Source organism: Phyllobates terribilis, unplaced genomic scaffold, assembly GCF_046119375.1.
Source record: "Phyllobates terribilis strain yellow unplaced genomic scaffold, ASM4611937v1 Scaffold_10__3_contigs__length_209671492, whole genome shotgun sequence".
Classification (NCBI taxonomy): Eukaryota; Metazoa; Chordata; class Amphibia; order Anura; family Dendrobatidae; genus Phyllobates; species Phyllobates terribilis.
In genome coordinates, this window is record NW_027362770.1 from 190734324 (window position 1) to 190744425 (window position 10102).

Below are 10102 nucleotides of genomic sequence, written 5' to 3' on the forward strand. Positions count from 1 at the left end.
TTCTGCCAGTAGGTGTCAGTAGCGCTCAGTGTCAGAGAGATCAGGAGACAGAAAAGCAGAATCTGGGGAAATAGTGAGAAAGTACAAATACACGGATGTATATATCTATATATATAATCGTCTTATCCCGTCTGTCTTTCTGTCTGTCCTGGAAATCCCGCGTCGCTCATTGGTCCGGCAGCGGCCAATCAGCGCCGCGGGATTTCTGAAAAAAGATGGCTGCCGTTAGCGGCTCATCTGCGGGACGGAGATGCAGCCGGGAGATGACCGGCGCGAGGCGCTCATCTCCTGGCCGGTAGCAGCAGAAGGACCCCGACCGCCGGCGCCGCTGACCTCCATGCGGAAGGGAGGACCGGGGAGCAGCGCTCCCCGGTCCTCTCCAATACGATTCGCTGATTGGTCGCGGGCGGAGATTTTGGCGCCACATTTAAACACTGCTGTGCTGATTGGGCGCGGACGCCAGCCAATCAGCGAGATTGGCGCCAAATTTAAACAACGCTCTGCTGATTGGTCGCGGCCGCCAGCAGACCGCAACCAATCAGCGAGATTGGCGTCAAATTTAAACAACGCTCTGCTGATTGGTCGCGGATGTCAGCCAATCACTGATTTGTGCGCCACATTTAAATAGCATCTGCGACCAATCAGCACAGCGGTGTTTAGATGTGTCTGCAAGATCGGTGATTGGTCGCGGCCGCTATTTAAATGTGGCGCACAAATCAGTGATTGGTCGCGGTCTTCGGCCGCGACCAAGCACTGATCTTGCCGCAAAAGTTAAACACCGCTGTGCTGATTGGTCGCGCACGCTCCCCGCTATTTAAATGTGGCGCCCAAATCGGTGATTGGTTGCGGACAGCGGCTGCGACCAATCAGCACAGCTGTGTTTAACTTTTGGGCCAAGATCAGTGATTGGTTGCGGCGAGAGATAGCGACCAATCAGCGAATCGTATTGGTGAGGACCGGGGAGCGCCGCTGCCTGTGCGGCTACTTCCGCTGCGAGAAGGCGGGAGATGAGCGACTGCTCGCAGCAGAAGTATCCCGACCCGCAGCGCCGCTCCCCGGTCCTCCCTTGACACCCTAACCGCATGGAGGTCAGCGCCGCTGCCTGTGCGGCTACTTCTGCTGCGAGAACCCGGGACATGAGCGGGCGTTCGCAGCAGAAGTATCCCGATCCGCAGCGCCGCTCCCCGGTCCTCCCTTCACACCCTAGCCGCATGGAGGACAGCGGCGCCGGCGGTCGGGAGATGAGCGCCTCGTGCCGGTCATCTCCCGGCTGCATCGCCGCTGAGCTCCGTCCCGCAGATGAGCCGCTAACGGCCGCCATGTTTTTTCAGAAATCCCGCAATGCTGATAGGCCGCTGCCGGTCCAATGAGCGACGCGGGATTTCCTGGACAGACAGAAAGACAAACAGAAAGACAGACGGGATAAGACGATTATATATATATATATATAGATTCAGTCATTATGTGGTGGTATTATGTGGTTTTTGTCATGGTGTGGTGGTATTTGTTGCCTGTATGTAGTATTATTCGGACACTATGAGGTGGAAATATGTGGTCTGGTCATGGTGTGGCAGTATTTTCTTGTATGCGGTATTATTCGGTCACTATGTGGTTGTAATATCTGGTCTGGTCATGGTGTGGTGGTATTTGTCACCTGTATCTGATATTATTCGGACACTATGTGGTGTAAATATGTGATCTGGTCATGGTGTGGCAGTATTTTCTTGCATGTGGTATTATTCGGTCACTATGTGGTGGTAATATTTGGTTGGGTCATGGTGTGGTGGTATTTGTTCCTTGTATGTGGTATTATTGGTCATTTTTAAAAATGTATGTGACACATTCCCTTAAAGAAAAATATACCTAAAAAGAGTATTGAATATTTTAACAAATTTTTAATAGGCTAGAGCAGAGTAGGGCCCTGCCAAAAGAGTCTACCTTGTTGTGGTGGCTGCTTAAAAAATCTTTGGTGAAAACAAAAGCTGATGGCTATGTGTGTGATATGGTGTTTGATTGGAACTGTTAATGTGTGAATTGTAAGGATGTGGAGCAGAAGTGGAGTTTTTCCAAGAGTGGGCTGAGGGGCTGTGGAAGGTTCGAGGATTGGAGGAGGCCCGGCGCCAGCACCCGGGCAAATTCCAGGGTTCTGAACAGGCGGGGGGGCCCACTCGCCCTTGGGCACCCCGCCACGCTTTCGGACCCGTGAGCGAAGGAGATCAGTGTCAGAGCCCGCTCCCCCCCTCTTGCTCAGGGCCCTGGCAGCCGGCACAATACTTACCCCTCCCTGTGCCTCCGCAGCAGCTCCGGTGTCTTCCCCGTCCTCTGACTGTGACGTCTCAGGTCAGAGGGCGAGGTGACGTCTTTCCACCGTGCCCTCTCCTGAGCATTCACAGCGCAGAGCGGGAAGACGCCGGCGACACTGGAGTCCAGAGCAGCAGCAGAAGATAAGAAGTGAGGTGAGTATTTGATTTTTTTTTTTTAATGTATGGAGGCATGGGGCATTATAAGGGAGGGGTGACTTCCTGATCCTGCATGGGGCATTATATAAAGGGGGGGCAAGTGACATCCTGCATGGGGCATTATAAGGGAGGGGGGTGACATCCTTCATGGGGCATTATAAGGGGGGGCACAGCCTGCGTGGGGCATTATGTGGGGGAAAAGCCTGTATGGGTATTATGTGGGGGGAACAGCCTGCATGAGGCATTACGGAGCATTTTATGGGGGCCTGTATTCTGTGTGGAGCGATTCGCCGGTTTCTGAACTATTGTGGAATTTACAATAGATATCGCTCATGTAATGTGAGAAGTGAAATCTTTGGCCTTTTACTACAGTACAGACCAAAAGTTTGGACACACCTTCTCATTTAAAGATTTTTCTGTATTTTCATGACTTTGAAAATTGTACATTCACACTGAAGGCATCAAAACTATGACTTAACACATGTGGAATTATATACTTAACAAAAAAGTGTGAAACAACTGAAAATATGTTCTAGGTTCTTCAAAGTAGCCACCTTTTGCTTTGATGACTGCTTTGCACACTCTTGGCATTCTCTTGATAAGCTTCAAGAGGTAGTCACAGGAAATGGTCTTCACTTCACAGGTGTGCCCTGTCAGGTTTAATAAGTGGGATTTCTTGCCTTATAAATGGGGTAGGGACCATCAGTTGTGTTGTGCAGAAGTCAGGTGGATACACAGCTGATAGTCCTACTGAATGGACTGTTAGCTATATATATTTCTCTGCGGTATCTGTGCATCATGAATCGTGGTATGTGTTAAAGGGGCCCACAAGAACCTGGAGCCGCCCCTGGGTTGGAGGCGGAGCGGCGGTGTAGCCTGAGTGGAGCTCAAGGGTGCTCGAAAATGTTGCCAGTATTGGGATCTGAAATTCCTGGTGGCAGCTCTGCCCGTCCTCCACCCTTAATTCATCATTTTCTGTCCCTCGTCCCCTACCTTCAATACGTCATTTGCTGCTGTCACCTGTTCCCCCCTTCAATACATCGTTTGCTTTCCCCTGTACCCCAACCTTATTTCATCATTTACTGTCCACATCCCCCACCCTCAATTCAACATTTGCTTTCCTCCACCCCCAATTCATCATTATTTGTGCCCCCCACCTCAATACATCATTATTTACTGTTCCCCGTCCCTCACCCACAATGCATCATTATTTGCTGTTACAATTTAGTTAATTGTATTTAAAAAAATGTCATACTTACCTCTCATACGATCCCTTGCAGCTCCACTTTTGGACTGGTAGCCTGGCACGTGTACATGCCGTCGGCTACGCGATGACTTCATCATTTAGGCGCCGTCATCATCGCATCACAGAAGTGGCGGAGGGAGGTCCCCCGGAGCTGTGCGCCCGTTCTGTTTTGACGGCTGTGGAGCTCCAGGAAAGCTTCCAGCGCAGAGATGTGCACCACCGGCGCACAATGCATTATTATACCATGGGGCCCGGTGAGCAGAAGCAAAAGAGCGGGGTCCTTGGCCTCCACTCTTTTCTTCTGCTCACCAGGCCCCATACACCAGCAAGGCCAGTAATGTCCTCGTAGCTAAGGGTTTGGGTCAGGAGCGGCGAAACTTCAGCGTGGGCCCCTCCAGGTAATCCTGATTACAGCTATGGTGGCGCACCCTAAGGCCACGGCCCCACTATCAGTATTTGGTCAGTATTTTTTCTCAGGAGTGGGAGCCAAAACCAAGAGTGGATGATAAATGCAGAATTGTTGCACTTGTTTCTATTATATCTTTTATCTGATTGTTCCTCATCTGGTTTTGTCTTCCACTCCTGAGAAAAAATACTGACTGAATACTGACCAAATACTAATAGTGGATGTAGGAGAACCTCAGCAGATGACAGCGCTGTTACTAAAAGAAATCTCTATTCAAAGACCAACAATGATATTACCACCATATAGTGGTAGATACCAGTCCTGTAGAACATGTAAGAGGTTACAGTACAGTTATAGATGGTGACTTACAGATGACCTTCTTTCTGGTGGAGTCATTCACTTTTCCCGTCTTTTCCATCTGGCCCAGACCGACATGGCAACTTCTTCCAGCCAAGACTCGGCTGCAAAGATTACAACAAAGATACATATGACTTCTCACATTTCAGGCACAATTATCCCCAACCTGCACAAACGCCTTATCCTGCTGATACCCCAATACTGATCCACTGCTGCCATATGTGTCCCCGTTACTGCACGCACTGTGCGCCCTCTAATTTTGCTCGTACTTTCATTGCATTTGTAAAATATATGGCCCTACTGTACCCCACCCCTCAACTGCCCTGAAAAAGTGTAGTGATGCCAACAGTGACCCCCACCACCTCTACAGCAGGATGGACCCCACACAAACCTTCATACTGTATAATTGCATCCTATAGCCCATACAGCATAATGCACCCCATAGCCGATATAGTATAATGCAACCCCATGTAGTCTAATTCATTAAGTATTACGCAGCCCATTCAGTATAATGCATCCCCATATAGTATAATGCATCCCCATTTAGTGTAATGCAGATCATGTCTCCTTGCTCTGCCGCAGAGTTTAACTGTATCGGCGCGGGCTGATAGAGTTAAACATAACGTAGCTCCGGGTGGACCCTTCAGAGTGCGGGGGCCCGGGGCTGCCGCACCCTCTTCCACCCCCCAGTAGCTACGCTACTCGGCGGGACACAAACAGCCATAGCTCTGGGGTAGATGTGGTTGGTGGCTCTTTGTGCCCTTGGACACGGCGTGCTTGGCCAGCTCTCCGGGCAGCAGCAGGCGCACAGCGGTCTGGATCTCCCGGGAGGTGATGGTGGAGCGCTTGTTGTAGTGAGCCAGGCGGGAGGCTTCCCCTGCAATGCGCTCAAAGATGTCATTGATGAAGGAGTTCATGAAGCCCATGGCCTTGGAGGAGATGTCGGGGTGGACCTGCTTCAGCACCTTGTACACATATAAATTACAGTTTGCCAAAAAACACATTGACTGGACTAAAGAGAAGTGGCGCAACATTCTATGGACAGATGAGAGCAAGATTGTTTTGTACTGGGTCTAAAGGCCGAAGACAGTTTGAGAGATGACACAAACACTAAATTCAAGCCACGGTACACTGTGAAGACTGTAAAACATGGAGATGCAACCAGACTGGTTTGGGGATGTTTCTCATACTGTGGCGTTGGGCCCATTTATCGCATACCAGGCATCATGTACCAGTTAGAATATATCAAAATACTGGAAGAGATCATGTTGCCTTATGCTGAATGGGAAATGCCCTTGAAATGGGAGTTTCAGCAGGACAACGACCTCATACACACCAGAAAGCGGGCAACATCCTGGTTCCAGACCAACAAGATTGATGTTATGTTATGCTGTTTTTGATACAAAACCGAAGAATGCAAAAGAACTGTGGACTGTAGTGCAGTCAGCCTGGGTCAGATGTTAGTGACTCCATGCCACACAGATGTAAAGCCGTTATCAGAAATAAAGGCTATACAACTAAATAGAAGATCAGTTATTAACAGAAAAGTGAAGTCTGGAAACAAATGTAAAATATTTGAGTTTGTAAATGAGAAGGCAGGCATTATTATCATTTTCAGTTTAAAAATTGACAACTTGTTCATGTTTTCATTTGGAATTGAGGGTATAGCTCTCAATGCCTCTATATATGGAAAGAAATGCTACGAGGATTCAGCTTTTTCACAATTGTTTTAAACACACTGTGTATACAGTTATCTGCAAAATAATAGCAATGGAAATTTCTGCTTATTAACACAGGTTTATATAGACAGGAAACAAAGGAATTGCAAGTATTCAGGGTGGTCCTGACAGCACAATGGAGATGGCCTGCAGCCATGCAGAGGACAGAACTTGTTCTTCAAGGTTGGGGGAGACATGGAGAATAATCTATGCACATGGTTAATTCAGGGAACAAGATGGAAGATTTTAAAGACAATAGTTTCCTTGGTAATGCCGTTCATCTAGTGCTGTATACCCATCTGCTTCTCACCCCCATACTGTATACCTCCAGTAGAGCCTGTATAATCCTCATATGCTGCTCTGCCCCAAACACTGCAGGACACCTCCACATACTGCTGTATACGGCCACATGATGTGCTTTACCCTCAAAATACTACTGTATACCCCAAAAAGTATCATATACCACCACATAGTGCTGAATAAATCACATCCATCAGATATGTAGTCACAGCTCCCAGCCCGACAAGAGCCGCCATCCTGACACCACATGTTACACCGAGAACACAGAGCAGAAGAGATCAGCCTCAGTGCAGGAATCACACACTCAGTGCTCAGCCAATCAGCGCTCAGCAGGGCTATGGCTCCGCCCACAGGCAGCTCCTCAGTGTTAACCCATTAGCACCTGCGATGTCTCCAGCCGCCCCTGGAGCAGCAGCCTGCAGTCACCCCAGCACAGGGGGTCTCCAGCCCCTCGCCCTCCCCAGCAGCAGGAGCTCCTCCTCAGAAGATGTGGGCGGCTCTGAGAAGAGCCTTTGTGTTGTTATTAACCCCCGAAGCCGTAGAGAGTGCGGCCCTGGCGCTTGAGCGCGTACACCACGTCCATGGCGGTGACGGTCTTCCTCTTGGCGTGCTCGGTGTAGGTGACGGCGTCACGGATCACGTTCTCCAGGAAGACTTTCAGGACGCCGCGAGTCTCCTCATAGATGAGGCCGGAGATGCGTTTGACTCCTCCTCTGCGGGCGAGACGGCGGATGGCAGGCTTGGTGATGCCCTGGATGTTATCACGGAGAACCTTCCTGTGCCGCTTGGCACCGCCCTTCCCCAGACCTTTCCCTCCTTTGCCGCGACCAGACATCTTCCAAGCAGTCAGCAGAAAGCTATGACTGACAGTGCGCAGTCCTCCTTTATATAGAGCGTGAGGGGACCAGAAAGAGGACTGCAGAGGTGACGCGCTTCCAGGGCGGGGATGGAAAGGAATTTGCATTATCAACTCCGCCCCTTCCCCTGATTGGCCGAGCACAGAGCTGTTAGTGATTTTGAATTTCCCGCCCATTGTCCTGGTATTTTCCTGCTTCTACTGTGATGGTGGAAATAGTCACAGCCCTGATTCCTCTCTGGTGACATCCTGCTCGGAGGAATTACACTGTGACACCTGGAAATAACTCACTGTGAGGTCTATAGAGTTATATACTCTCCTCCATCCAGCGATGTATAAGCTCCATATCCTGCTGTATACCCCTATAGAGCGCTGTATAAACTCCATATACAGTTTCCCCATATAGTGCTGTATACCTTTAATATACGGCTGTATTCCTCCATGAAGCGCTTTATACCCTCCATATTGTGCTCATTTATCTCAGCGGCAGGTTCTGCTGCAATAAACAAGTGATCGGCTTCTCAGTGACAGATTCAGATCTAGAAATCGATCAATCTTTAGGAGCTTATTGACCAGGTGCCTTCACCAGTCTGCGGAGCAAAAGGTGTGTAACATTAGAGGAGGATCAGCGAGAAAGTGCTGGAAACGTGCCGAGCACTGAAAGAGTTAACAGCCCATCTCCATCTATTGGCAGCAGAACAATGGAAACAGAGGGCACTAGGACCCAGTGTTCTGGGAGAGAACAGGATTCCATGAGTGAAGGGTGAACTATAGAAACAGCAATAACCCACAAGGGGCACAATGATCCCATCAAGGTAAATCACTAGCACCAGGGATCCGATATATAAAAAGTAACTTTTAATATGGACAGCCTCTTCAGAAGACTACAACTGGTGAGACTGTACTATGGTTTATTATTGACTTTTGCACTTTATATGCAGGTTTTGTGTCTGTTTAGATAATTGTTGGTTTAGCTGCAGTGTTAAAATAATCTGTTAAAAGTGACTTTTTAATTCTATATCAGACCCCTGCTGCTAGTGAAGGGTGAGCGAGTATCTATGGCTGCCGGCACCTGCTCCTCTATTATCAGACTTTTCCCAATGTTCCACATCCCAATATAACTCATCCTCCCCATCTATCATCCTCTAAACCCTTCCTGCCCTCTATGGCTGGAAGCATTGACCCAAAATGCGCCTCCTGCTAACACACGAGGTACCAGTCAGTGCAGCCTCATGTTCCCCAGGGAGAGGAGCAAGACACGGACAAGCAGCCACAGCTCTGATGTAGACGGGGTGGGTGGCTCTTAGAAGAGCCTTTGGGTTGTGGGTACAGAGCTTGGAGCAGATCACTTGGCGCTGGTGTACTTGGTGACGGCCTTGGTGCCCTCGGACACGGCGTGCTTGGCCAGCTCTCCGGGCAGCAGCAGGCGCACAGCGGTCTGGATCTCCCGGGAGGTGATGGTGGAGCGCTTGTTGTAGTGAGCCAGGCGGGAGGCTTCCCCTGCAATGCGCTCAAAGATGTCATTGACAAAGGAGTTCATGATGCCCATGGCCTTGGAGGAGATGCCGGTGTCAGGGTGGACCTGCTTCAGCACCTTGTACACATAGATGGCATAGCTCTCCTTCCTGCTCTTCCTCCGCTTCTTGCCGTCCTTCTTCTGAGTCTTGGTCACAGCTTTCTTGGAGCCCTTCTTGGCTGCTGGTGCAGACTTGGCAGGTTCAGGCATGATGACAGCAGAATATTCTCTTCACTGGAGAGAGAGAGAATAATGATCCTGCTCCTCCCAGAGCGGCCGTATTTATAGACCGGCCATGCAAATGAGCAATGCTGTCAGATCACTGTACTATTGGGTGAGAAAGTCATGTGACCAATGTTCACTAATAATCTCCGCCCACTGCAGCTGATTGGTGTTTCCACAAGTCTTGTTTCTATAGGTGACTTCAGATCCAGCCAATGGCAGGAGAGGAGGGCGGGGCAGCAGCAGCTTATAAAAGGCGCAGGAGTCATCACACTTCCCACACAAGAGACTTCTCTATCTGCTGATAACTGTGAGCGCAGTGATGTCTGGACGCGGCAAACAAGGAGGGAAGGTCCGTGCTAAAGCCAAGACCCGCTCATCCCGGGCAGGACTGCAGTTCCCGGTTGGTCGTGTGCACAGGCTTCTCCGCAAGGGTAACTATGCTGAGAGGGTGGGCGCCGGCGCTCCGGTCTATCTGGCTGCTGTGCTGGAGTATCTGACCGCTGAGATCCTGGAATTGGCCGGCAATGCCGCCCGGGACAACAAGAAGACCCGCATCATCCCCCGCCACCTGCAGCTGGCCGTGCGCAATGACGAGGAGCTGAACAGGCTGCTGGGTGGGGTGACCATCGCCCAGGGGGGCGTCCTGCCCAACATCCAGGCCGTGCTGCTTCCCAAGAAGACCGAGAGCAGCAAGGTGAGCAGCAAGTCAGGCAAGAGCAAGTGAGCGCCGCTGATCCTGTATCATCCACACAACCCAAAGGCTCTTCTAAGAGCCACCCACACCGTCACCACAAGAGCTGGCGCCGCTGATCTCGGGGGTGATGTTCTGTATGTACAGATCTGTGTAACATCGGAGCATACGGGGGATATAGCTGCACCAGGCAGTGGGTATAATCCTGACACTACTGGGTTGGCACAGTGGCACTAATGGTCTATGACCTGGCACTGACTGCTCCGATATCTGCTCCTGCTCCATCCTCAGCCGCCATGTCTTGTAGTGTGAGGTGCTGAGTAATAAA

The 10102-nt window shown here is 50.2% G+C and overlaps 3 protein-coding genes across 3 annotated transcripts; 1 reads left to right on the forward strand and 2 right to left on the reverse strand.

The window, feature by feature from the left end:
• Positions 1 to 6493: 6493 nt before the first annotated feature.
• Positions 6494 to 7350, reverse strand: LOC141164295 (histone H4). The gene has a single exon (XM_073649430.1). The coding sequence runs from the start codon at positions 7319 to 7321 to the stop codon at positions 7010 to 7012; it is 312 nt and encodes a 103-aa protein (XP_073505531.1). The 5' UTR covers positions 7322 to 7350; the 3' UTR covers positions 6494 to 7009.
• Positions 7351 to 8687: 1337 nt separating this feature from the next.
• Positions 8688 to 9095, reverse strand: LOC141164296 (histone H2B 1.1-like). Its single transcript, XM_073649431.1, has one exon. The coding sequence runs from the start codon at positions 9066 to 9068 to the stop codon at positions 8688 to 8690; it is 381 nt and encodes a 126-aa protein (XP_073505532.1). The 5' UTR covers positions 9069 to 9095.
• Positions 9096 to 9364: 269 nt separating this feature from the next.
• On the forward strand, positions 9365 to 9898 carry LOC141164297 (histone H2A.J). The gene has a single exon (XM_073649433.1). The coding sequence runs from the start codon at positions 9403 to 9405 to the stop codon at positions 9805 to 9807; it is 405 nt and encodes a 134-aa protein (XP_073505534.1). The 5' UTR covers positions 9365 to 9402; the 3' UTR covers positions 9808 to 9898.
• Positions 9899 to 10102: the final 204 nt, after the last annotated feature.